General features: G+C 41.4%; 2 protein-coding genes across 2 annotated transcripts in view; one reads left to right on the top strand and one right to left on the bottom strand.

The window, feature by feature from the left end:
• Positions 1-19741, bottom strand: part of INTS7 (integrator complex subunit 7) — a 46036-nt gene extending 26295 nt beyond the window's left edge. The window contains exons 1-9 of the mRNA XM_083348655.1: positions 19460-19741; positions 16341-16470; positions 15771-15917; positions 13870-14007; positions 12225-12271; positions 8492-8691; positions 7776-7898; positions 5184-5301; positions 1108-1242 (exon numbers count right to left, since the gene is read on the bottom strand). Of these exons, the coding sequence (XP_083204781.1) occupies positions 1108-1242; positions 5184-5301; positions 7776-7898; positions 8492-8691; positions 12225-12271; positions 13870-14007; positions 15771-15917; positions 16341-16470; positions 19460-19550 (1129 nt within the window). The 5' untranslated portion in view covers positions 19551-19741. The remainder of the gene's footprint in view (positions 1-1107; positions 1243-5183; positions 5302-7775; positions 7899-8491; positions 8692-12224; positions 12272-13869; positions 14008-15770; positions 15918-16340; positions 16471-19459) is intronic.
• A 332-nt stretch (positions 19742-20073) lies between these two features.
• Positions 20074-26421, top strand: part of DTL (denticleless E3 ubiquitin protein ligase homolog) — a gene marked incomplete at its 5' end in the record, with an annotated part of 42442 nt that continues 36094 nt past the window's right edge. Inside the window, 4 exons of the mRNA XM_083379520.1 lie at positions 20074-20119; positions 22045-22170; positions 23198-23296; positions 23515-23576. Of these exons, the coding sequence (XP_083235646.1) occupies positions 20074-20119; positions 22045-22170; positions 23198-23296; positions 23515-23576 (333 nt within the window). The remainder of the gene's footprint in view (positions 20120-22044; positions 22171-23197; positions 23297-23514; positions 23577-26421) is intronic.

Below are 26421 nucleotides of genomic sequence, written 5' to 3'. Positions count from 1 at the left end.
GAATTCCTGAGTCAGCTATGCTGAATTCTAGAAGTTGAAGTCCATGAGTCATAAAAGAGCCAAGGTTGCCTACCCTTGCCCTATACCAGGGGTAGGCAACCTCGGCTCTTTTATGACTTGTGGACTTCAACTTCCAGAATTCCTGAGTCAGCTATGCTGAATTCTGGAAGTTGAAGTCCATGAGTCATAAAAGAGCCAAGGTTGCCTACCCTTGCCCTAAACCAGGGGTAGGCAACCTCAGCTCTTTTATGACTTGTGGACTTCAACTTCCAGAATTCCTGAGTCAGCTATGCTGAATTCTGGAAGTTAAAGTCCACGAGTCATAAAAGAGCCGAGGTTGCCTACCCCTGCCCTATACCATTTCAGACAGGTGGCTGTCCAGTTTTTTTCTTAAAAACCTCCAGTGATGAAGCACCTACAACTTCTGGAGGCAAGTTGTTCCACTGGTTAATTGTCCTCACTGTTAGGAAGTTTCTCCTTAATTCTAGGTTGCTTCTTTCCCTGATTCTATCCATTGTTTCTTGTCCTGCCTTCTGGTGCTTTGGAAAATAAGCTGACCCCCTCTTCTTTTGTGGCGGCCCCTCAAATACTGGAATACTGCTATCATGTCACCCTTAATCCTTCTTTTCTCTAGACTAGATTATAATGCTTTACTCTTTAGATACTAATCACTCAAGTCACTATGATACACAGGACTATGGAAAATTACATTTACAATTATTTCTATTAAGGCTTTGCCCTGGAGTATAGACCTCTTATCACAGCAACACGACATAACCAAAATCACTCCAAAAGCAAATATATTCTAATCTTATCAGACTTATTGGCATGTGTTTCTACCAAAACACAAACACTTTAGTCTGTGTTTTATTGCTTGGCATCCAGCCAAAATGGCATTATGAAAAAGGCTATAAGATTTGGTTAGGAACTGGAAAGCTTTTGTTTAGTTCCCCCCCCCCCATCAAATTAGCAAAGAAGCAGCAGCAATAGAAAACAGTGGAACTTAGGAACATTTACACTGCATTCTCAGAGGAGAACATGATATGCTACGCTAACTGTCATAAACTGTTCTGCAAACCCTGCTCCTTCCACAACTTTTGGAATTACCTTTTTCTTGACAAGAAGCAGCTATGTTTGTCAGAACACGTACTCCATGTGCTGCAATATTCTGATTATTATGGTAACAGCTCTCCTGGGCAAGCTTGACCAGATCAGATGACCTTGCTGGAGCAGATTTTGTTCCTAGGTAAGAAAGGGTCATCTTTAAGCAGCATGGTACCATTTATTACACGAAACAAGCTTTTTTCTGCAGTTTTCAAAGGAAAGGGAAAACCAAGATGTTAATTGTGTTAATAGTATTGGCAAATCTCTAAGGATGAGTAGACGAAAACATCCAAACTATAAAAGAGTCTCTTGTCAACAGAGAAGTGAGAGCAGCATGAATCTCAGTTTTGCAGGGGGTGAATGAGAAAAAACAAAAACTGCAAGAGGATTTTCAAAAGGCTGCGGGCAGTTTGTATAGAGGATTTTGAGGGAAGATCCAAAGTGAGTAAACCTTTCCCTTCAAGATAATTTTAATTGACAACAATAATACAGATAATCCCGGAGTTACGAGCATTCACTTAAAGTTTGTTCAACGTTACATAACCAGCACCTCCTAGAGTTTACGAGCATGTATTGCACCATCATGGCAGTCATTCACCCTTACGAGCGACCACAGAGGCTCTGCAACATTCACCCTATTTCCCCCCTCCCCCGCAACTCCTCACAACTGCTTCCCCCTTCCTTCCTGCCGCACTGGACTCACTTACCTTGCAAAATCTGTCTCCTCTCTTGGTGAAAACGGAGCGAGAGTGGGGCGCGCTCGCTCCGGAGGCTTGTTTTCGCCAGGAAAGGGCTTGAGAAAAGGCCTGCCAGTGGGGCGCTTCAGAAATGAAAAGGACTGCCACACAGAGCTTCAAAACGCAGCGAATCCCTGCGTTTTGAATAGCCCCATGGGCACTCAAACACTTTTTGTCCAAACGGAGACCTCAGTCATACAGAGCGTCCCTTTCTGTTTCTGAAGCACCCCACTGGCAGGTACATGGACCTTCCAATCTCTGTCAGGTCTGCGTTTGGATAAAAAAGTGTTTGAGTGGCAGTGGCTTGAGTTTCTCTGCTCTGTCCGAGTGGAAAGAAGTGGAAGCGCAGAGCGGGATTGCTCTCAATAAGACCGGCGCACACAAGCGAGCAGCACACCCATGTTTTCTTGAGACCAATCCTGCTCTGTGCCTCTGCTTTCGTCATTTTGGACGGAGTGGAGAAACTGAAGCTGCCACCACCGCTCGAGTGAGGAGGAACATAAGCAGAAGAACAGCCAAGATGTGTGCCACCGGCCGGTCAGGCAAGGAGTAGATCGGGCAGGGTGGGTGGCTGGCTGGGAAGGGGAGATCGTAGCCACTCAGGTGGTTGTTGCTGCCGCAGCCACAGCCAACAACTTGGACGCAGGTCCAAGGGGATTTGCCCCGCGATGCCTCCTCACTCAGTTGAAGGCTTAGTTCCTGCCCTCAAACCAAAGCTGGAGCACATGAGCGAGCAGCACACCCGGGCCGCAGACAGCATTGGTTCCTGCACCCAGCCGACTCCAATTCCCCGCTTTGCCCCATAGACAGGCAAACGAAGCAAATACTTTTCCCCCCCTTAGAATGGAAGCTTCCGGGGGCCATGATCTCTTTTGCAGAGCACTTTTGTTCGAACCTGCGCAATATTACGGCACCCAGGAGCTTCCACTGTCGGCGCAAAAAGCATTTCCAAGCCGACTCTCCTCTCCCTCAAAGGGAAAGAAACTGTGGCAGAGAGGAGACAGATTTTGCAAGGTGAGTCCGACGCAACAGGAAGGGAGGGGGAAACATGAGATTTCTTAGTGGGTCGGGGAGGCCTTGGGGGCCTGTTCCATCACTAGGCCCCCCATGGCCTTCCCCACCCTGAGATACCTCCCTTAACAAGCCTCATGCATTTTAACGAGCAAGGGAGTGATCTTGTTCGAGGTATGAGATTCACTCTACAAGTTTTTGAGTTACGAGTGGAATGTACAGGTTCCATTACACTTGTAATTCGAGGACTGCCTGTAACTGTATTATTGAAATACAGTTATTTCAATATCTTGGTCATTCATCATCAAGTTTTCTGGACATATCCTATATATCAACTATCTAAGCTTTGAGCTCTGCACACTGATATACTTGAACATTACTGTCATGCAATAGCTGTATATATACTGTTTTATATATGTATATGTAAGAATATACAGATACATGCACATCCTGTGTGTGTCAGTATATTGAATCTAACCTAAGTGGTGGAAGGTAGATAACAATATGGTGACTTGCAAGATAATCTCTAGATCAGGGCTTTTCAACTTTTTCACCCATTGTACCACTTTTAGGATATGGCAACATCCGAGTACCATCAGTCGCCTAGCAAGGTGTCAAAAACTTGATGACCAAAAAAAAAAAAGAAAAGAAAAAAAAGGGTCAAAGTGATGAAGTACAGGTAGTCCTCGATTTACAACAGTTCACTTAGTGACTGTTCAAAGTTACAATGGCACTGAAAAAAATGCCTCCCAAGCCACAGCCGAGCAAGACACCTGCCTGCTCGCCCAGCAGCGCTCTTCCTCCTGTCCGAGGTTTTCATTGTTATGAGCATTTCTGTTGAGGACTGGCAGCGAGGGTGGGGTGGGGGAGGTGTTTGGTTTTTATTTCCCCGATCTGCTGGGTGGTTGCAGCAGGTTTTGGTCATTTCACATGACCCTGGGACACTGTGACTGTCATAAATATGAATCAGTTGCCAAGCATCTGAATGTAAATCACAAGACCCTGGAGATGCTCCAACATTCCAGCTGATTGGCGCTTCTTCTGGGCTCAGCAGAAGTGCCGGGATCAACGCTGAGCTCCAGCTGGAGCCTGGCGCTGATCCTGGCGCTTCCACTGAGCCCTGACAGCCCCGGAGAAGCGCTGATCCTGGCGCTTCCACTGAGCCCTGACAGCCCCGGAGAAGCGCTGATCCTGGCGCTTCCACTGAGCCCTGACAGCCCCGGAGAAGCACTGATCCTGGCGCTTCCACTGAGCCCTGACAGCCCCGGAGAAGCGCTGATCCTGGCATTTCCGCTGAGCCCTGACAGCCCTGCAGCTCCAGCCATCTCTCGCTCAGGCTTGTGCAGTGCTGCCACCAGTTCAGCTCATTCTCCTCCCCCACTACTTTTCTAGAAAGGTTGCGTACCACCTGCTAGGTGCCGATGTACCACAGGTGGTACCCGTACCAATGGTAGAAAAGCCCTGCTCTAGATTAAAAGTTCTAGCTTGGTTGGGACAGCATGAAGTTATTTGGACAAAAAGTGGACATTGCTTGCATTTGAGCATACCACTCAAAAACTGATAAAATTGGCAGGTACACCTCTGAGTATTAGCAGCAAAGGCATGTGAAATGGGTACAACTAACGCTGGTAACCTACTCTAGATTAATGACATGAAACTGAATTGGGGAAATGAAGCTGGAAAAAGTATTTCAAAGATTTGTTTGGGGACCACACTGAACCTTGAAGAATAAAAATAATGCTATAACTATTAATGTTCAAGAAAAAATAAAATAAAAAGAAAATTGTGTTTTGAGAATGTAGGAAAATGCTAACAGAGCAAGTGTGGACAATATAACTGGAGAAATATTAAAATATGGATTTGGCTTACTTATGGATTGGCTGTATAAGTGATGGAAATATGTGGAAGTCTTAATTCTAAGCCTGGCAATGGGGAGGATGTTAATTCTGCTTGTTTGTTTGTTCTCATAAACCACCTACGGGGAACAGCTTGTAAAGAATGTGGGTTTGGTGAAATTCTGTCTGATTAGATACAGGAAATGCAAGGAAATTGATCTATCCAAAGAAGACATTTCAGTACACCCAGACCTTTTTCTAAACTTTGTTGATTGTGGCAATTTCTAATAAGAAACAGTGAACCAGAAACTCAGTTGAAAATTCCAGTCACAATCATGGCTGAAACACTCCGGCATGATTAAAATAAACTGGACAATTTCAAGACTTCTCAAAAAAACGGACTACTCACTAACAGTATTTTTTTATGTTAATGCCATAAATAAACACATAAATAAGAAGCATACCCCAGAATTAGGTTTATGTAATTTATTCATACCTGGAGCAATGCTGAAGTACTGTTTGATGGCTATTGTATCTGACAGGGTAGAAAGCACAGATAGCATGCCTAATTTCAAGCTGTCATAAGGAGTTTGAAGAGCACATTCACATAGGGCCTAAAAGACAGACAAGAGAAAAATGGTTTTAAAGAAAACAAATTTTACATCAAATCCCAGACAATTTGTATACACATATTTACCATCTAACAATTCATAGCTCAGTCAGTGAAGTACCTCTATTGACAAACGTTTTATTGGCCACCTTAAAACAATACTTTGAGGTTATACAACAACTGGGTGATCAAAGCCCTTCCTCCACATTATAATTGGGTTTTATAACAGTTACCCTGGAATGCAAGGCTATATTGTGATGGCAGGTAAAAGTGAACAGAGCAAGACAACATGGGTTTCTCTGTTAGGCATAAAGTGTTCTTCTCCATCCTAATCTCGTCCAGTGGTGTTGGATTACAATTCCTATTCCAAGCTTTATTCTATCACATCTGGAGTTCAAGGAGAAGCAGGTTGAAGAAACAGGCATACAGGGCAGAGTTTTCAGCAAAACCTTCCATTTTCAAATGTGAGCTCTGCAGAGGCACAGAGCTTGTAGATGAAACTGTACCAAGACACATGAAAAACTACATAGGATAAAAACAAGCCACAGAGAGATACCCCATGGTTGTTGCATTTTGGCATATTTTAGGTGAAGATTTGACTTTCTTTAGTGCAAATGTTTGGTTTAGAAACAACATTAAAAAAACTAATTAAGGGGGTTTATACTTTATACATTAAAATATATAATTAGGGGGGTTACTTTATACATTAAAATGTATAAAAACCCCAATTAGAATTTTTTAGGTTTAAAAGCTAAGGTAACCTTTACTGTCATTTTTTACTATGAGCCCACTGGCCCATATTAAAAATGAAGTGACATTTTTCATTTTTGCAGGAGCATTCATGTCTGCAGCCAAAATAAATATCATGGGAAGTTTCAAGGTTTTCACTTATTTTATATCTTCTCTTCCTTTTGCTTTTATATGAGCAAACCACATTACAGATATTTTACTAGAGGGCTATTAAATACTTAATAAATCTTCAATATAGTGACCAAAAGACACAATTACTGAGATATCTGAGTTACTGAAAGGATCAAAATGAAGATGATACCAGATGGATGTGGTTTTTATAAAACTGATTCTGATCTACAGTGATAACGTTATGTTCCTCTTCATTATTTATTGCCACGAGAAATCAGTTGTCAGCTTTGTTCTAGGCAGGCTTGCTTTAAAAACTGTAATCTAATTTGTAATCCTTTCCTGACAAAATTTTCCTACTCAGAAACTTAACACAATGGACTGGCAAAGAGTTCTTTTAAAAACAACCACAACTAAATGATACTGGCTAAGGAACAGATTCCAGAAATAATGAAATCTCCTTGGATCTCCTCTGAATAAATAATGAGAAATACTATTTTAAATAACTGACTTCTAAAGGAGAAAAAAGGAAGGCAGTAATGTATGTTGGGAAATCCTGCACTTTACTTCTAAGATCTGTTGGCTACAGTTGCTTATTTATAGAAGAACAAGATTATGAAACCTAGTTGAAATACAATCTTAGGCAACACTTAAAAAAAAAACCAGGCCATATACAGTATATCTATTTAGTAGACCAATTGTAATATATTTAGTCATCCATAATTTGCAGTACATAAATGTGCTGTATTGAGAAAGTTTGCATTATATATTTTCCTTAGTTTGGAGCAAAATATGAATAAATAAATGAGTTCTATATTTCAATTTCAAACACAGTATTTAAATATACTACAGAAACTGTATTCAGCCTGCACATGAAGTTTAAGTAGAAGTTAGTGGCAAATATATAAAAAACAATCCTTCTCAGAATCCCTAGTCTATTCAGGCATTTGAAATTTTCAAGTGCCACATCAAGAACACAAGGTCACTTGAGAAGTATCTTATAAGGAAGATTAAAAATAAACCATAAAATAATTCGACAACAATAATCGTTGTGGATCAGCATAAATAAAAAAAATTAAACTTTTTTAAGAGAAGACCTACATCAAACATGAGCAAAGAAATAACATATCTATAATATATTTGTATAGCAGGGCAAACCAAAACACTATGTGATGAAAGAACACACAGTTGTTTCAAGATTTATATTGACTTGCTATATTAAACAAGCCTTCATAGACACAATTCTATGCATATTTATTTATATATAAATCAAATCATTTCCTGCCCAATGCAAAGACTTAGGAATGCAGCTTTTAATGGTCAATTCCAAAGCATGTCAGCCTTACTAGATAGACCAAATTAAAAACATAATCAGATGAGCCAATTCTATTTTATTGTAAAACTACATTACAGAAACTTGCAAATCTGCAAGTAATTCTCTCCCCCCTGCCCTCCCCTTTATTGCCACAAAATTAGGGAGGGTCTCTTATTAGCCTCCTGCCCTCCTACATTCTTGAAATAAGCTCAGCTGCCTTTTATCTGACCTTGGCTGCATCTCTTTACTCTGTCTCCCAAGGTCATTCCCACATACTATTACAAAGCATGATGCTGTTTCTATACCTCAATATTCTCGTTGCTCCAAGTATGTGGCGTTTTTTTTGCAAGCAGTTTTAAATCTTGGATAGAAAGCCTCTTTACAGCCTCTCTTGGGTCATTCTTCATGTATTGCAATAAGAGTTCTATCTGTAAAAAAAAAAGACTCTAAAATGAAATTTCATTTCATTGGATTTCTTAATATAATTGCAGGTACAAGCAAGTCTCTCTATCTTGGAACTCTCCCTTATTTGTAACTTAATAATGTTTTTTTACATTTTTTATTTTTAAAAAATCTTAAATTATGGTTTTCAGTGTTTTATTATACAATGGCACCTCAGTAGTCGTTAATTGGTTCCAGGAGGTGGATTGAGTACTAAAAATGATGAGTACCAAACAAACTATGTGACTTAAAACATGTCTCTTTGTTTCAGCTGGAAAGGGTAGTGAGTCACAAGGCAGCCAATACCGAAAAGTTCTAGTTTGCGTATCAAGTACCAAAAGAATGACAAATACCAGAGCAAAATTTTCACATCAAAATGCATTGAGTACAAAATGGGACATGTTTTAAAGCAGTCAAGTACCGATGTACCTCTCTATGCCGCCCATAAAAGTATATGTCAGGAAGGATAGATACAATTTCTTCAACTTACCCAGGATAAACGAATGTCACTTTTTGTGTGCATCTAAACACTATATGCTTTCAAAAGAAAAAGCAAATCAGTAAATAATAATGGGATTACCTGCTTGGGGATATCGACCAGAGAGGAGGCAGCAAGCAAGGTAAATGTATGCAAAGTCACAATGACCATCTTAGTAGATGGATAAGATGTCACCAGTTGTTGAAGCAGCTGACGTGCACTGGAAGCCAGGCTGGCATCATGGTGCATATGCTGCAGAATGGGAATCAGCTTCAGTTTCAAGTCTACCGGAGTGGCTAAACCTGTTTAAAGAAAAGTAGCTTTCTGAATAAATCATAATCAAATTGGGAGATGGTGCCCGTAGAGATGTTATAGAACATGCCAAAAACATTAAAGATATGGGTAGTGCTAATATTACAGGATTGCAGCTACAGGGCAAAGATTATGCAGTTCAATTTTCAACCCACTGCCTCCACTGAAATTAGGACTGTAGGGGTGAAACAATAGGTCTTCAAGGACACGGCCTACACTGCTGCTTGTAATAATGAGTAATATAAACACCTAGTCTAAAATGAGTCGGCAGAGCCAGCCACTCAAAAAGAAATATGTTAAGGTTAAAACAAAATACTCTTATCTTCTATGATCCCAAGAAATTCAAATGAGAAAGCATTCCTCCTTGGATGCCCTCAGGCTGTGTTTGTATTTAGATACAAGCTGAAGTTACCACATTCCCACTGTAAGACTATCCAATAATTATTTTACTGATAAGCAAGTTAAGACACAAGCATTCAACTAAACATACTATCCACATAATTTACTACTCCCTCATGTGGTGGTAGAAACAGATAATTTTATCTGTAATTTATTTTAAGAAGCCATCTTCATAACCCATGCTTTGAAGTTTAAAATGAATTCCTGTTTGCTCAGATGAAGCTTGCTCAATCAAAAACAGACAATTTCTTCCTCATAGGCATACTGGAGGAAAAGTGAGCATGTGGGAGCTAATTTCCATTGTAAATGACTTGTGGCATCTGAATCATACTGGAATTTTCTTTTTTCTCTATGTAATGAAATTAACTTCTGAAGCATTAACAAATATACTTCTAAAAATGATTTCGACTATACTGTATATCCAACTAAGTAATGAGGTTTGTGAGCCCTTCAGAACTATCAGTAAGCAATGACACCATAACCAACAATATCCTTATTGACACAAAATACTCCAAGTTGTTGTGTGGGATTCAGCAACAGGTACAAGAAATATTTTGTTGAGACACTCAGCTTAAAGGAGGTGCCACCAGTTACTAAATATTAAAAAAAATGTTTTCCAATAAACAATAAATGCTAGCTCAGTGACAATAAACACAATGTTAATTAAGATATAATACAGGATACTTTTTCATATGTTGTTTAACTAGAATCTACCAGTTGGCAGGATTTAGGTGAAGCTAGGATCACATGACTAGGCGCCTTTGGCATCTAGTCATGCCGGCCACATGACCACGGAGACGTCCTCAGACAAGCGCTGGCTCTTTGGCTTTGAAACGGAGATGAGCACCGGCCCCTAGAGTCAGAAACGACTAGCACGCATGTGCAGGGGAACCTTTACCTTTAGGACCACATGCAGCACTGCAATTTATATTTATAGTTTAAAGAATTATCAAACTTTTTCCTCACTATTGTCAACTTTGGCTGATTTTAAAAGACTAGCAAAGCTGACCTGTGGGTCACTGAAAAGTTACAAAGACTTTCCAGAAGGCAATGCCAAACTACTATTATGGCCAAGAAAACTAGTGAGGGAAAAATTATCTGATCCCCTGCTGATTTTGTATGTTTGCCCGCTGAGAAAGAAATGATCAGTCTATAATTTTAATTGTAGGTTTATTTTAACAGTGAGAGATAGAATAACAAAAAAATCCAGAAAAAACATATTTCAAAAAAGATATAAATTGATCTGCATTTTAATGAGTGAAATAAGTATTTGGTCCCCTATCAATCAGCAAGATTTCTGGCTCCCAGGTGTCTTTTATATAGGTAAAGAGCTGAGATTAGTAGCACTCTCTTAAAGGGAATGCTCCTAATCTCAACTTGTTACCTGTATAAAAGACACCTGTCCACAGAAGCATCAAGCAATCAGATTCCAAACTCTCCACCATGGCCAAGACCAAAGAGCTATCCAACGATGTCAGGGACAAGATTGTGGGCCTACACAAGGCTGGAACGGGCTACAAGACTATCGCCAAGCAGCTTGGTGCAAAGGTGACAACAGTTGGTGCGATTATTAGCAAATGGAAGAAACACAAACTGTCAATCTCCCTCAGTCTGGGACTCCATGCAAGATCTCACCTCATGGAGTTTCAATGATCATGAGAATGGTGAGGAATCAGCCCAGAACTACACGGGAGGATCTTTTCAATAATTTCAAGGCAGCTGGGACCACAGTCACCAAGAAAACAATTGGTAACACACTATGCCGTGAAGGACCGAAATCCTGCAGCGCCCGCAAGGTCCCCCTGCTCAAGAAAGCACACGTACAGGACAGTCTGAAGTTTGCCAATGAACATCTGAATGATTCAGAGAACTGGGTGAAAATGTTGTGGTCAGATGAGACCAAAATCGAGCTCTTTGGCATCAGCTCAACTCGCTGTATTTGGAGGAGGAATGCTGTCTATGACCCCAAGAACATCATCCCCACCGTCAAACGTGGAGGTAGAAACATTGTTTTGGGGGTGTTTTTCTGCTAAGGGGGATGGACGGGGCCATGTACTGTCAAATCTTGGGTGAGAATCTCTTTCCCTCATCAAGGGCATTGAAAATGGGTCATGGATGGGTATTCCAGCATGGCAATGACCCAAATCACACGGCCAAGGCAACAAAGGAGTGGCTATAGAAGAAGCACATTAAAGTCCTGGACTGGCCTAGCCAATCTCCAGACCTTAATCCCATAGAAAATCTGTGGAGGGAACTGAAGGTTCGAGCTGCCAAACATCAGTCTTGAAATCTTAATGATTTGGAGAGGGTCTGCAAAGAGGAGCGGGACAAAATCCCTCCTGAGATGTGTGCAAACCTGGTAGCCAACTACAAGAAACATCTCACCTCTGTGATTGCCAACAAGGGTTTTGCCATCAGGTACTAAGTCATGTTTTGCAAAGGGGTCAAATACTTATTTCTCTCATTAAAATGCAAATCAATCTATAACGTTTGAAATGCATTTTTCTGGATTTTTTTGTTGTTATTCTGTCTCTCACTGTTAAAATAAACCTACCATTAAAATTATAGACTGATCATCTCTTTGTCAGTGGGCAAACATACAAAATCAGCAGGGGATCAAATATTTTTTTCCTCACTGTACCTGGATGTGTCCATAAAGCCATCAGTATTCAGGTTTTGTCTTTTTATACAGCATTAGCAATAAAACACAGATTCCCTTTAATCATAAGGAATCTTTACAAACTAGTACATTTTATTAACATTTTATTCATTAATAAATAATTTTATTAATTTATTTAATATTTAATATTTTTTAATCTGAAACAGTGCTATCATATTCCTGATTTTGTTACCATAGAGTAGATTAACACAGCTATCCTCACAATATCTACAACGAGATGTTTTCTTGAAATACCAACCCCAGAAATACTTTCTGTTGCATCCAGGCAGATATAAGATTAAAATGGACAAAACGTTTACCCAGCAAATCCTCAACCTTTGATTAAGCTAGCATTTCTAGAATTTTACTTCAAATTTGAAATATTTTAAATAACAGAATTACCACTTCTTAAAAAACTCTGTCAAAGGGACAGATATGCAAGGAGAAAATCCAGAGGACACATACCTTGAATCATTTCACTGATTTTGTTACATATTCCTCCTGCAAAATCTCTGTCAAGAAGGAAAAATATAATGAATCAAAATAAGAATAAACCGGGAAAACTCTGGCAGTGTGATGTTTTCTTTTGAAGCATAATATTAGATCTGATATTATCAGATTAAAGTTGTACGTAAAATAATGAATACATCAAGAACACCGAAGAAAATGGTAAGTCAACCATACCAAATTGTTGCATTAACTAGGATTTGCATGTAGGCTTCCAACATTAAGCCTTAAAAAATAAACTAGTTAATTACTTAATTACATTACTCATTCTATCTCCTTCTCTCCCCTTCTCTGCTTGACCTGAGGTAAAGATAGTCGGAGATTACCAAGCTCCCAAGAATGCTATACTATACTTCAAGATTTGTACTGCTGCCACTACAGCATAGTTAAATGACTGTTGGCATTAGTGGTTTTCAGTGTTCAAAAAACCTACAACTTCATTGTTGTACAGTACAAACTAATATGAACTATAAAGGTAAAGGTTCCCCCGCACATGCATGCTAGTCGTTTCCAACTTTAGGGGCCGGTGCTCATCTCCGTTTCAAAGCCAAAGAGCCAGCGCTTGTCCGAGGACATCTCCATGGTCATGTGGCTGGCATGACTAGACACCAAAGGCGCACGGAACGCTGTTACCTTCCCACCGTAGTGGTCCCTATTTTTCTACTTGCATTTTTTACGTGCTTTTGAACTGCTAGGTTGGCAGAAACTGGGATGAGTAACAGGCGCTCATTCTGTTATGCGGCACTCGGGATTCGACCCGCCAAACTGCCGACCATTTGATCGACAAGCTCAGCGTCCTAACTCACTGAGCCACCGCGTCCCTAATATGAACTATACCCATCTCTAAATGTCAGTAAGAGCTAGTGTCATGCAACAGATAGGAAATTAATAAAATATTTCTGTTCTTGAGGTCAGAAATATATTTCACAAAAATTTGTGGGCTTTAGTTCTAAGTAAGAATACTATTTCAGTCAAAACGATAAAGTTCCTGGTTTATGTTTTGTTCATTTCCTATATATGACTCAATCTTAATTAGCAATTTATTAGTAACTTATAATACAATATTTTTATTACAAAACAATCTATAAAACAAAGCACTGGTGAGGTTCACTCTATTAGTCTCCCCCCCTCCCCCCGACACTCCTCTAAATTATAGGGGAACACAGCAGTGAAAGATCAGTACTTGGCTTCCCCACTGATTTTGCTTGTCAGCAGGTTGTAAAAGGTGATCACATGACCCTGGGACACTGCAACCGTCATAAAAATGAGCCAGTTGCCAAGCATCTGAATTTTGATCATGTGACCATGAAGATGCTGCAATGGTCCTAGGTGTGAAAAACAGTCACTTTTTTCAGTGCAATTATAACTTTGAATGGTCATTAAGCAAACTGTTGTAAGCTGAGAGCTACCTGTACTGACATTTTTGCAAAAATTGCCAAAGTTTATTTTATTGTTTATATTTCATATCTCTAAACCACCCATTTCCCTCAAAGAAAATAATGAAAAGAAATGAATAAGAAAATAATGTAAATAAAAGTCTATTGAAATATCAAGGATTAATTGATTGCTAACTTGGGAACAACATCCTAGCTGTTGTTCTTACTTGGACTGGGCAGAAAAATTGGCTGCAGCAAAAATGGCAGCTTCAACTTCAACGTTGTCATGCGAATCAAGGCTTTGGCGGATACTGTGATGTGCATTCTTCCTCTCAGGGATAATGGAAGCCATACTGCCTAACATCCTGGAGAACAAAACAGAAGAATTCAGTATAAAACCTTCATAATAATAGTGATATTGGGGGAAAGTATTTTTTTAATCCTATCTTAATTTTAATGTTATTTTTTATGTTACTTTACTTATCAATTATATATTACACACTGGCCAGAGCACCTCTTTTTTAGGGGAAGATGAGTGGTTTAGAATAGACAGACAGACAGAAAAATACCGTGTTTCCCTGAAAATATGGGGGGGGGGGGTTTTGCACCAAAAGACACATTAGGGCTTATTTTGGGGGGATGTCTTATTTTTGAGGGAGGAGGTGCCTCACGCACCCTGCAGACCAGGCGGTGCACACCTCCCCTGCCCTGTGCAGCATTGGCGGGTGTCTGGCAGGCAGAGGGAGACGGCCAGCAACATTCGGCAGGCTAGTGCCGCCACAAGGTGAGGTGAGGCAGTTGATGGGGTGTGGAGCTGCCTCACGCACCCTGCACCCATTTACCTCAGGGCCCCCAGTCAGGCCACTCCTAGCTCAGTGACTTCCCCCAGTAAGTTCAGTGACCCTGGTTGCCCATCCACCTCTTTCCTTTCACTCCCCTCCTGAGCCAGTCTGCCATGCTACGGAGGTTGGGCGGTGGAGGCTCGGTCACCTTACCCAGTCCCTCTCCACCATTTGGGAGCCAGGGGGGAGTAATGGTGAAAGACTCCACTGCCACTGCATAACAGCTGGACCTGCTGGGACCAAAGACTGCTGTTGCGCAGCAGTGGCCGAGCCTTTTGCTATCACTCTCCCCTGGCTCCGAAACAGTGGAGGGGGACAAGGTAAGGCGACTAAGCCTCTCCCGCCCATGTAGCATAGCAGTCTGGCTTGGGAGGGGAGTGAAAGGGAAGAGGCAGGCGGGGAGCCAGGTTGTTCTGTACCAGCCTACTACCGGCCCTGCAGAAAAGGCAGGGACAACCCCTTTACAAAATGGCAAGAGGCTGGAACTAAGCCTGCCAAATTTATTAACATAAAACAGAGCAAACAGAGCAAAACGAAACACGAACCATGAAACAGGAGCTATTCAAACGGTTGCCTTCAGCAAACCAGCCCTCCCACACATTCCCCTTTTAAACAGTTCAAGGCGTGGCTTCTCTCTGCCTCCTTCCAAGGTGCCCCATTGCCTTCCTCTGTTTACTCCTGATTGACTGCCTCCTGAGTCGGGCGTCCTTGAACAGGGCCAGCTGTGGGTCATCTTCATCCATGCTGTCAGGCTCACACAGCTGGGTCTGCGTCGTAACCAGATGGGAGGGGCCTGGCTGAGGGCTCTGCGGAGCCTCAGGGCTATCCTCTGGAGGCTCTCCAACACCCCCCCTCCTCCTCTGAATTGTCCGACCCAACTGCCGAACCCACAAGCTGACCCTGAATCACAACACCAGGTCATTGAACGGGCGGGGGGAGGTTGCTGAGCAGGGAATGGCCTGACTGCGGGGGCCCTGAGGTAAGCATGTGCGGAGTCTGTAGGGCAGCTCCACCCTACCTACCTCGCCTCAAGTCGTGGTGGCGCCACTGGTGTGACGCGCGCTCTCTTGCCCTGTTGCAGCAGCTAGCAACCAGAAGGTGGGGCAGAGTAGGCGGGCTCTTAACTAGCACTTACTTTGGGGACAGGCTTATATTAAGTGCATGCATAAAAATCAGGTTAGATCTTATTTTCGGGATAGGTCTTATTTTCGGGAAAACACAGTAGATAGGACACCGACAGACAGATAGGCAGCATCTGGACAGCCTTCCTTGATAGACAGGCATACCTTAGTGTGATTGCTCGAGCAACTGGATCATTGCTATGAATAACTGAAAAAATTCTTTTTACAAATTCATCCACATTCAGGATCTTTTCCAAGTGCTTCTCACTTTGCTGGGTCACTTTCAGAACACACAGCCTCAGGAAGTTGTTACTGTTTTTAAAAATATAATGTGTTTAATTGATGATAATTGTACTGTTTCTTTCCTGATCAATTCCAAAGCAGTTAGCTAACATAATGAAAGAGTGTGCATCAAATAAAGTTTCAGAATTAAATACCATATTTAAAAATAGTCAAAATTGCAAATCTCCCAAAAGAAAAAAAATCAGCATAATAAAGAAGAGCTTTCTTCAGTTGCAAGCAGCTTCTTGCTAGTCCTATTCAAAAAAATAACACAGAAACATAGAACAGGACCTCCATTGATTATTTTACAAAGAATACAAGACTTAAAATGAAGAAGCTAATCTTCCAGCAATCCTGATTCTAAACTGTCTGAGAAAAAATCACCAGGGATCAAATAGAAAACAATGCAGGTACTAGGGTACTAAAATTAAGAAATAAAAAATATTCACTCACCCAACTCTGAAAACATCAGCTAGCTTTAAAAATGCTGAATTAATTAAAATTGGGAATGGATATTTCTGAAAGAGTCTTGGAAAACGGACAACAGCCTCACATTGTTCTCCCAACTTGCCAGATCGAAGACCTGTGACAAATAATAACACAGCACAATGCTACAGTCTATAGAAACAACAACAAAGAATCATACAATGATTACAGAGCGTTCAAAATCATTTGTCTAAGGGACAACACATATGACCTGAGCATGAAATAAATTCATAAAACATATATTAAATTCATTTACTTTAAAAATTCCACACAATGCAGTTCATTCATTGAAGAAGCCTGCATAGGACACAATTTTCAATCCCATCTCCACGGGAGAAGCCCTATGGGAAAAAGTGATATATCACAAAGACCTTTCCACTGCTCCTATAGAGGACTAGAAATAGAAATCCAGTGTTTCTTCAATTGCACCCAACCGGATTACTGCCATGATGCAAAAAGAATTCAGGCAACAAAGTTATAAATAATAATAATAAACCTTTATTGTCAAAGTACAAGATGTGTACATTGAGATTAGCTGAGCCTCCCCCCCCCCCGTGTTCTCTCCCCCCAACACACAGTGACAACAAACCCTCCATCCTACCACACCATGTGAACCAACTACACCACACACCGGCCTCCCAAGTCAATTCTGCATAAGTTCACAGAGATTATGTCCCATTTAAAAGCCTAACAGCCCACGGATAAAAGCTATTTTTCAGCCTGTTGGCACGGCTGGCTATATTCCTATATCTCCTACCGGATGGTAGGAGAGTAAAGAGATACCTTCCAGGGTGTGAGTCATCCCTGAGAATCTTCCTCACTCTTCCAAGGCAGCAAGCCCTGGCAATGTCATCCAATGGTGTCAGGGAACGGCCCACAATGTCTTGTGCTGTGCTCACTACCCTCTGTAATACTTTCCTGTCCGCGGCTGTCAGACCAGCATACCAAACCACAATACCATACGAGAGGACGCTCTCTATGGTAGACCGGTAAAAGAGGGTCATTAGCCGTTGTTCTACCCTGTTCTTCCGCAAGACCCTAAGAAAGTGAAGCCTCTGTTGAGCCTTTCTAGCCACCTGGGTTGTGTTAACTTTCCAGGTCAGATCTTCAGAGGTAGACTCCCAGAAATTTAAAGAAGGAAACTCTCTCTACACAGTCCTCCCCGATGTAAAGTGGGGCAGGTTCCTCCTTTTTTCTCCGGAAGTCTAACACCATCTCTTTCGTCTTGCCAATGTTTAGGTGCAAGTTGTTGTTACAAGTTGCCTCTTAATTGTGTAGCTATACCATTGTGATCGCTTTGTTCTAGTCAGTGTGTATATTGTTATTTGTTTTACTCTTTATCCTGCTAGTATATTATTATTTACATGGCTCTGGATTTTAGTCTAGCACAGGGGCATCTACGGGAAAAGTGAAAACCCCAGGGTCAAAATCTACATGTATATGATATCACTGCATATCAAAAGGGATGGAGCAATCACAATGCCATGCCTGGCACCTTGCAGGTTTTATTCCCATCCCTTTCCCTAAGCTTATGTTGTTGTTCCAGTGCATCCTGGGAATAAGAATGAAAAGGAGATATAAAGAAAGATGGAGAGAGAGAGAGACTTAGAATTAAATGCTCCTAATGAAATGATTTCGGATAGTAGTACAACAATGGATAAGCACTGATCACATATGGAAAACTTGGGCTAGATGTTTGAAAACTGTCCTTTTTATTGTTTATACTTGTGATGAAGGCAGAAATCATTTCCTTATACATTTTCTTTTCTTTATCATATTCTTAGTTTTTTCTTTTTTTTCTGTACTTTTCTTTTTCCTAGTTTGTATTAGTTTTTTAATGTAATGTTTAATAAAATTATTTTAAATAGCAAACTATCCTGTTTATGTTTTTCATTTTAAAGTTTGGGGTTTAAGATTTTTAAGAGTGAGGTCGTACCTTTAAAGAAGCGGGTCATAAACAGAAAAATATGAATCCATAATTCAGTTATATAAATTTGGAGTGATTCAAATCACTCCCAACACTGAGCAGTGATCTTTGGGACAAGACAGTACTTGCTTAATTTTATCCAAGGCATTTCAATGAAAGTATTCAAACAAAAGCCCAATGCACAACTGTCTGGGATGTTTAATCTAAATTTCTTCAGTGCACAAGGGGGATGACTTGACCTAAATAAGCTCATGCTACTCTATAGTAAAACAGATCTGACTTAATGTCACTTGCACCACACAGGATAATTGTTGGCTGAGATAATTAAACGACTCAGGACAATCAACCACTTTGGAAAAGTTGAGTACAGGTAGTCCTCGACTTACGACCACAATTGAGCCCAAAAATCTATGTTGCTAAATGAGACATTTGTTGAGTTTTGCCCCATTTTAGGACTTTTCTTGCCACAGTTGTGAATCATGGCAGTTGTTAAGTTAATTGCATGTTTGTTAAGTGAATCTGGTTTACCCATTGACTTTGCTTGTCAGGTCACAAAAGGTGATCACATGATCCTGCAACCTTCATATTAGTCAGTTGCCAACTGCCTAAATTTGATCACGCAACTGTGGGGGATGCTGCAAGGACAGTAAGTGTAAAAAAATGTTCATAAGTCACTTTTTCCAGTGATGTTGTAATTTTGAACGGTGACTAGATGAATTGTTGTAAATCGAGGACTACCTGTTTTGCCTTGGAATGAGAGCGTGTGTTGTAACGAGAAGCTTGTGGCATCTTAAAATACACAATAATAAAACTGGCAATCTTAAGAAGTCACGAGCCTTCCGCTCCAACCTAAAGCAACTTCATCCTTCTGCTAAGACCCCACAACACGACGACCACGCTCAAACCAAAACGAGAAGGCGGGACTTCCTTTAAAGCAGGGGTCTTCAAACTTGGTCCTTTTATGACTTGAGGACTTCAACTCCCAGAATTCCTAAGCTAGGCATGCTGGCTGTAGAATTCTGGGAGTTGAAGTCCACAAGTCATAAAAGGGCCAAGTTTGAAGACCCCTGCTTTAAAGCACTGGTTAGGTACATTTTCCGCGCATGCGCACATAGTGCCACAGGTTCCCCCCCCCCCGCCGCCGCCCCATTTAACTTACCTTTATCCAATTCCATGAGTGCGGAATTGGCATCCAATTCCTGCTCCCCGTAGCCGGCATCGGCAAGGAAGGATTTGGAAACGGAAGCCATTCCTTGTTATACAAGAAGGATTTTAAAAGGAATTGTAGAATAACGCTTTATTACTTTTGTTTTACATAGACACGAAATCGCCTTATCCCGTCTCTTTTTCCTTTCGAACAGTAACTTTCTGCGCTTGTGCTGACCCCAGGTTTAGGCACCTGCGCAGTCGCGTTCCCGCCGCCAATCCTTGCTACGGTAGCAAGCGGATTACCCTTTCCGGAAGATCGGCTATCGAACGAGTAGGTAGGAGGTGGGGAAAGTTGTTACGCATGCGCAATTCAAAAAAAAAAGAGGGGGGGTTGATTTATAAAACGAACGTCTCGGGTATAAGGGCGTGGCATCCGCTTGCGGTACGCAGGGGTAGCCAATAGAAAAGAGGGGGCGCGGCTTCTTGCCGCCAGGGTAGCCAATAGCTGTAGAAAAGTGACTTTGGCGCGGACTTCGGGTTGGCGGGAGATCTTGTGGAGAAGCTGTTCTTTTTCCCCGCGGACTCAGCGCGAGGGGACAATAGAGCTTTCAGCGGCCGGTAGGGATGCTGTGTCGTTCATTAGTCCGTCGCTGTCAGGCCGGACCGCAGGGTAAGTGTCGGGAAGCCCCTCGTTCCTGAAAAGAGCCGGTTTGGTGGAAGCAGTTTAGACCAGGGGTAGGCAACCTTGGCTCTTTTATGACTCGTGGACCTCAACTCCCAGAATGCCTGAGCCAGCAAAGCTGGCTCAGGCATTCTGGGAGTTGAAGTCCACGAGTCATAAAAGAGCCAAGGTTGCCTACCCCTGGTTTAGACCAGGGGTCTTCAAACTTGGCCCTTTTATGACTTGTGGACTTCAACTCCCAGAATTCCCCAGCCAGGCACGCCTGCTGGGGAATTCTGGGAGTTGAAGTCCACAAGTCATAAAAGGGCCAAGTTTGAAGACACTTGGTTCAGACGGTAACCAAGAAGCCAGGGGACTCTGAATTCCAGCCCTCCCTTAGGCTGGAAACCAGCTGGATGAATTCGGGCCAGTGGCTCTCGGAGCTCAACCCGCCTCATAGAATTAATTGTTGTGGGGGAAACAAGGAAGGAATGCTAGGTGTGCGCTCTGCCTTGAGTTATAAGAAGAATGGGATCAAAACATAACAACCCTCGCTACTTCCTCCACTGGTCTTTAAGACGAGCTTTCTTTTAACTTACAACTCCTCGAGGGAGTGAGGAAAGCATGCCTGCCTCTTCTTCCCTGTTCTCTTTTCCCCTTGTCGTTCCGACATAAACCGATAATCCTCTATTCATGAATCGTTCATTTGCCAATTAGATTTGTATTATTAAGAGTCACCCAAAGTGACTCTGGGCAGCCAGGACCACGCAGCTAAATGGCTCAGCTCACATGCCCCCCAACCTGCCCTAATAAAATGAAGGTTAATAGTAGGCAGAATTATGTTGATTTCTGAATCCAAATACTGTATATTGTAGACCTTGTAAAGCACTTAAAAATACAATATGTAGAGGTGGGGGAGGTGGATCAAAGAAACATGCTGTACCTCAAACCCATATTTGACTGAATAATAGGTGAGATAATTTGGCCTACTGGTGCTACATATACTAATTAGCAGTGCTTTTTTTGTAAAAGAAAAAGGTGCTGGAACTCACACATGTCATACAACCCGCCTTGCCTACCCTACAAGGTAGGGTAGAGAAAAAGGTGCTGGAACTCCGTTCTGAGCCTTCTATGACAAAAAAAGCCCTGCTAATTAGCATTTCCATATGACAAGATCAGTGGAGACTGATGATGAGAGAACTACTTAGCCAATATACTTTGAAGGCACCAGGTGATTTAGGACACATATTGAGGAAGAATATAATGTCAAGCAGTGTTTAATGATGATACATGAAGAAATCTTATAAACCTGCTTGCATGCAAAATTCTCAGCTTTTCAAATATACCTTTAAAAAATTGCCCTTTGGAATACCCTTCAATGCAACCTAACTAAAAAATGTAAATATCTGGCTATTCCTGCAAGTCTTGGGGTGATGTGAAGTTGACATCCAGGGAAGCTCTACAGTTATTTCTAGATGTGAGTATTTGGTGTTTGGGGAAGTTTTTTGTTGATTTTTATGCTTATTACCGTTGGGTTAGGACGCTGAGCCTGTTGATCAGAAGGTCGGCAGTTTGGCGGGTCAAATCCCAAGTGCCATGTAATAGAGTGAGCGCCTGGTACTCGTCCCAGCTTCTGCCAACCTAGCAGTTCGAAAGCACATAAAAATGCAAGTAGAAAAATAGGGACCACTACAGTGGGAAGGTAACAGCGTTCCGTGCGCCTTTGGTGTCCAGTCATGCCGGCCACATGACCACGGAGACGTCCTCGGACAAGCGCTGGCTCTTTGGCTTTGAAACGGAGATGAGCACCGGCCCTTAGAGTCGGAAACGACTAGCACGCATGTGCGGGGGAACCTTTACCTTTATTGTTTTATTACTGTCATTAAAAATTTTTTTAAATAAAATTATCTGTCTTATAAATTTCTTTTTTCTAGGTTTGGCACCAAGATTTTCCTTACACCATCTATTAGGGCAGTATCAGTGTATTAAGGAAGATGACCATCATTCCTATGGAGAAATGGGAATTCCAGTTCCTCCTTTTGGCTGTAGCTTTTCAACAGGTAAAATGGTTTGTCATGTTGGTTTAAAGGTAGACTTTTCTGATGTGATTTCTAATTTTATTTTTCTTTTGTACTATAATACAAAGCCATTATGGTCAATGGAAAAGTACAAATTATCTGATTTGTAGTCCAAACAAACTGGCGCATACTAGACTAAAAAATTTCCTAGTCATAAGGATGAAATAACATGCTGGACAACGTTTGGCAACATTCAAATCATTTGGGCTTAATTAAGTTGAAGACTAGTCACTTTGATGCATTAGGGCAGGGGTGTCAAAGTCGCAACGTTACGTAATGTGTTGCAACGTATCGTGACTTTTTTGCCATTGCCAGCAATGGGGTGGGTGCGGTTTCGCTATGATGCATCAGCTCACAGGCTGGCAGTTTGACACCCCTGCATTAGCAAGTTTATGATGAGTAGTAAATTATATAGAGTCAATTACTTTTGTAGTTGAAAACATCCTACGATTTTCTTTGCAGTATGGAAATGGTTTGCCATTACATTTTTCTGGGATGCTTTTTGAATTTTCAGCTAGGCTACACCCATCCGTATATAAGTATTTCCTTGGCAAAATAAAGAAAATATACACCATCTACCCATAAAATTTGCAAATTTTTACAAATTCAGCAAAGGTAGGAAAGTAAGTAATCTTGGAAAAGTAAAGCAATTAATGCATAAAGAAACTGACCATGCGTTCCTCTTTTGAAAGCAGCTATCAGAAGGATATAGAAAAGGAGAATTTGTTTATGTTCATTAGGTGAATTCCCCTTGCTTAATTACAGTATCTGCCAGTCTTTTAAAGTAGCTTGTTAGTTATTAAGTTAATCTTTCAAAGTAGGCGATGTTTGTCTATTCTTACAATAATAAGAATAAGGAAAAAATGAATAAAGAATGCCTTTGTATTTTGTGTTTGTATGATTAACACTTAGAATATATGATAGTAATTTTCTGATACAGACAAATTGTGTATTATTAAAAAGCGTACAAAAGGTTTTAAAATACAAATGTTGCTACATTATTTTTCAGCTCCAGATGTGCAACATGTACTTGGTGTTGCCAATGAAGAGGGATTTGTTAGGCTGTATGATACCCACACACAACTGAGCAACAAGAAAATTGTTAAAGGTAAAAAAAAAAGTCTTGTATTTGGACCATATAAATTAGATTATTTGATAAAAGGAGTAGCTTGTAGAGGTTTCCCCCCCCCCCGAATACTGTATTTATATTGTGATACTGTTCTTTCTAAATTTGATGAAGGTAATAGTCTTCATTTTTCATATGTGGACTTTTTATTACAAAGAATGTGGTTTATTTAGATCTAATATATTTCACTTTCACTTCAGAATGGCAAGCTCATTTAAATGCTGTGTTTGATCTTGCATGGATGCCCTATGACCACAAAATTGTGAGTATTGTAAATCATTATTTGTTTCATTAAATATTTATTTATTTATTTATTTAGATTTATATACCGCCCTTTCCCGAAGGACTCAGGGCGGTTTACAGGGTATTTAAAAGAAAATCCATACAAAAGTTAAAACAATTAAAAAAGATTAAATGAAACCCTGAGAGAAAATAAAAAACCCCGGTTAAAATTAAAAATTCTCAGCCTGGGCCAGAGAGCTCGAAGAGCCAGGTCTTCAGGTCCCGGCGGAATGAACGGAGGTCAGGGGCAGTCCTCAGCTCCACGGGCAGCTGGTTCCAAAGGGCAGGCGCGCCCACTGAGAAGGCCCTACCCCTGGGTGTTACCCGCCTGCAATCTTTAACCGGCAGCACCCTGAGAAGTCCCTCCCTGTAGGAGCGCACTGGACGAAGGGAGCTTGATGCTGGCAGCAGGTGTTCCCTCAGATATCCCGGACCCTCGCCATTTAGGGCTTTATAGGTCATCACCAGCACTATATGGATGCCACTCAATCCTGGGTAATGCTATTTCCTTTAATTTTTGTTACTTGTAATATATTGTTATGCTTTGTCTGTCTCTTAATACTCTAGCAAGATCATTAGTGGGCTTAGTAATATAACACAGCTTAGAAGATAAATGATATGACCAGAATCTAGGCCATGCATGAAATACAGAAAGGTTTGGTTCTAATTCAGGACAAACTTTCTATAGTAATATCTATGTTCTCTGGGCTCCAGTGGAAGAAAACACGAAATGCCTTGTGTTTTTCTTCATTCAACACAGCAAAACATGATAGGAAACCACCGGGAACTTGAAACTAGCTGCTGGTTTGCTTACTTTTTATGGAGGTTCACAAAAACAGATAAATGGATGTTACATGCTGAAAAAAAATTAAAATAATTTTTTAAAAACTTTGAAATTTGGAATTGCACCAAGCTGTCCATTCACCACTGCCTGTCTAGCTTGGTTTAATATACAGTATAGGTCGGCAGTTTGGCAGGTCGAATCCCGAGTGCCGCGTAGCAGAGTGAGTGCCTGTTACTCGTCCGAGCTTCTGCCAACCTAGCAGTTCGAAAGCACGTAAAAATGCAACTAGAAAAATAGGGACCACTACGGTGGGAAGGTAACAGCGTTCCGTGTGCCTTTGGCGTCTAGTCATGCCAGCCACATGACCACGGAGACATCCTTGGACAAGCGCTGGCTCTTCGGCTTTGAAATGGAGATGAGCACCGGCCCCTAGAGTCGGAAATGACTAGCATGCATGTGCGGGGGAACCTTTACCTTTACCTTTATATAAATTTAAACTAGATATTTATTATTTTTGATGTGAAAGGCGGAACTAAAACTACCAGTTCATTCAGTATAGCAGTGAATTAGACTTAATTGAGAGTTTATCAGTTTTCTTTCACTTTAACAAGAGAAGCAGTGGCTATAAACTGTAACCGTGGCTATAATTGGCAATGTTGCAATTGGACCTTGCATTCTAGACTGGTTTAAAAATGGGATTCAACAATATAATCCTCTTCCGGTGGCTCCGCGGCGATGGAGACAGCCTTCCCGGGCTGCCCGCGGCTCAGCTGTTGTTTTTTCGCCCGAAACAGCGCCGATCAGCTGTTTGGGCGAATTTGAAGCCCCCTCCTCGGGAGAAGAGGAGGGGGTGAGGCCCCAGGTAGGGGTAGAGTTCTCCGGGGCCGCCTGAGCTTGGAGCTTGGGCGGCTAAAGGATTGAACTCCCCCGAAGCCTGGGTTGCTCCCAGCTGGCTGGCGTCTCTGCTCCGGACTTCTTGGAGCAGAGCCAGGCGTCTGCGACCACCCCTGCCTGAAGAAAGGACTATGGATTAAAGGAGCAGGCAGAGCGGTACAAGAGGAAAAGGTGAAGAGGATTATTTTATTATACTCTCGAGCTTGATGGACTTTTTAAACTTTAAGTGAAAGTGCGTCACAATTGAAAAGTAAAAGATGGCGGCTAAACCTCCCCCTAAAACTCTTCGGAGTGGTGGATCTTCTCCGGTGCAACAATCATCATTACAGGCGTTGCACCCTCCTGATGTACTGACACCGAAGGACTTACGAGATGCTTTGGATAAACATGCCCAGGTACTTTTGGAGTCAATTAATCAATCAATGGCTGATAAATTTGCACAGATGGAGGAGAAATTGGAGAAACTGGAGGAGAGAATGGAAGAGAGGATGGAACAGAAGCTCAGTGTGATGAAGGTAGACATTTTGTCTTCAGTGCATAAAGTGGCGGAATGTGTGGAAGATTTAGATGAAAAACTGGATGATTTGACTCAAAAGAATGAAATATTAGAAGTTAAAGTACGGGAGAATGAAAATTTAAGAGACAAAATGGAAAGGGAGTTAAGCCTTGCCCAATATTATCAGATGCAGTTTGCTGTTAGAATTAGAGGTTTAAAAGAGAACATTAAGGAAGATTTAAAGCAGCTGGTTTCTGAGGCTTTTGAAGTGGTATTGAATCAGCCAGCATCTGAAATAAGAGCAGCTATGGATAAAGTGTTCCGTGTAAACTCATGGATTGCCAGACAGAGAAAGTTGCCTAGAGATGTGGTGGTTTACTTCACAAAAAGAGAAATCAGAGATGAAGTTATACAAGCTGCCTACGATGCTAAAGTTGTGATTGCTGATCAAGAAGGCTTGGTTTTAAAAGAGATCCCTCCAAAGATTTTGAGGAGAAGGAAGGACTTTACATTTCTTGTGCAAGAGCTCAAGCAACGAGACGTAAGGTTCAGATGGGAGATTCCAGACGGGCTGATGGTGATGTATGAAGGCAAAAGGTACCGGTTGATTACTGTGAAGCAAGCGCGTGATTTCTACAATACTGTTTTAAA

Source organism: Vipera ursinii, assembly GCF_947247035.1.
Source record: "Vipera ursinii genome assembly, chromosome: 1".
NCBI lineage: Eukaryota > Metazoa > Chordata > Lepidosauria > Squamata > Viperidae > Vipera > Vipera ursinii.
Note: the sequence above shows the minus strand (reverse complement) of the source record. Positions and strands in the feature narration are given on the sequence as shown.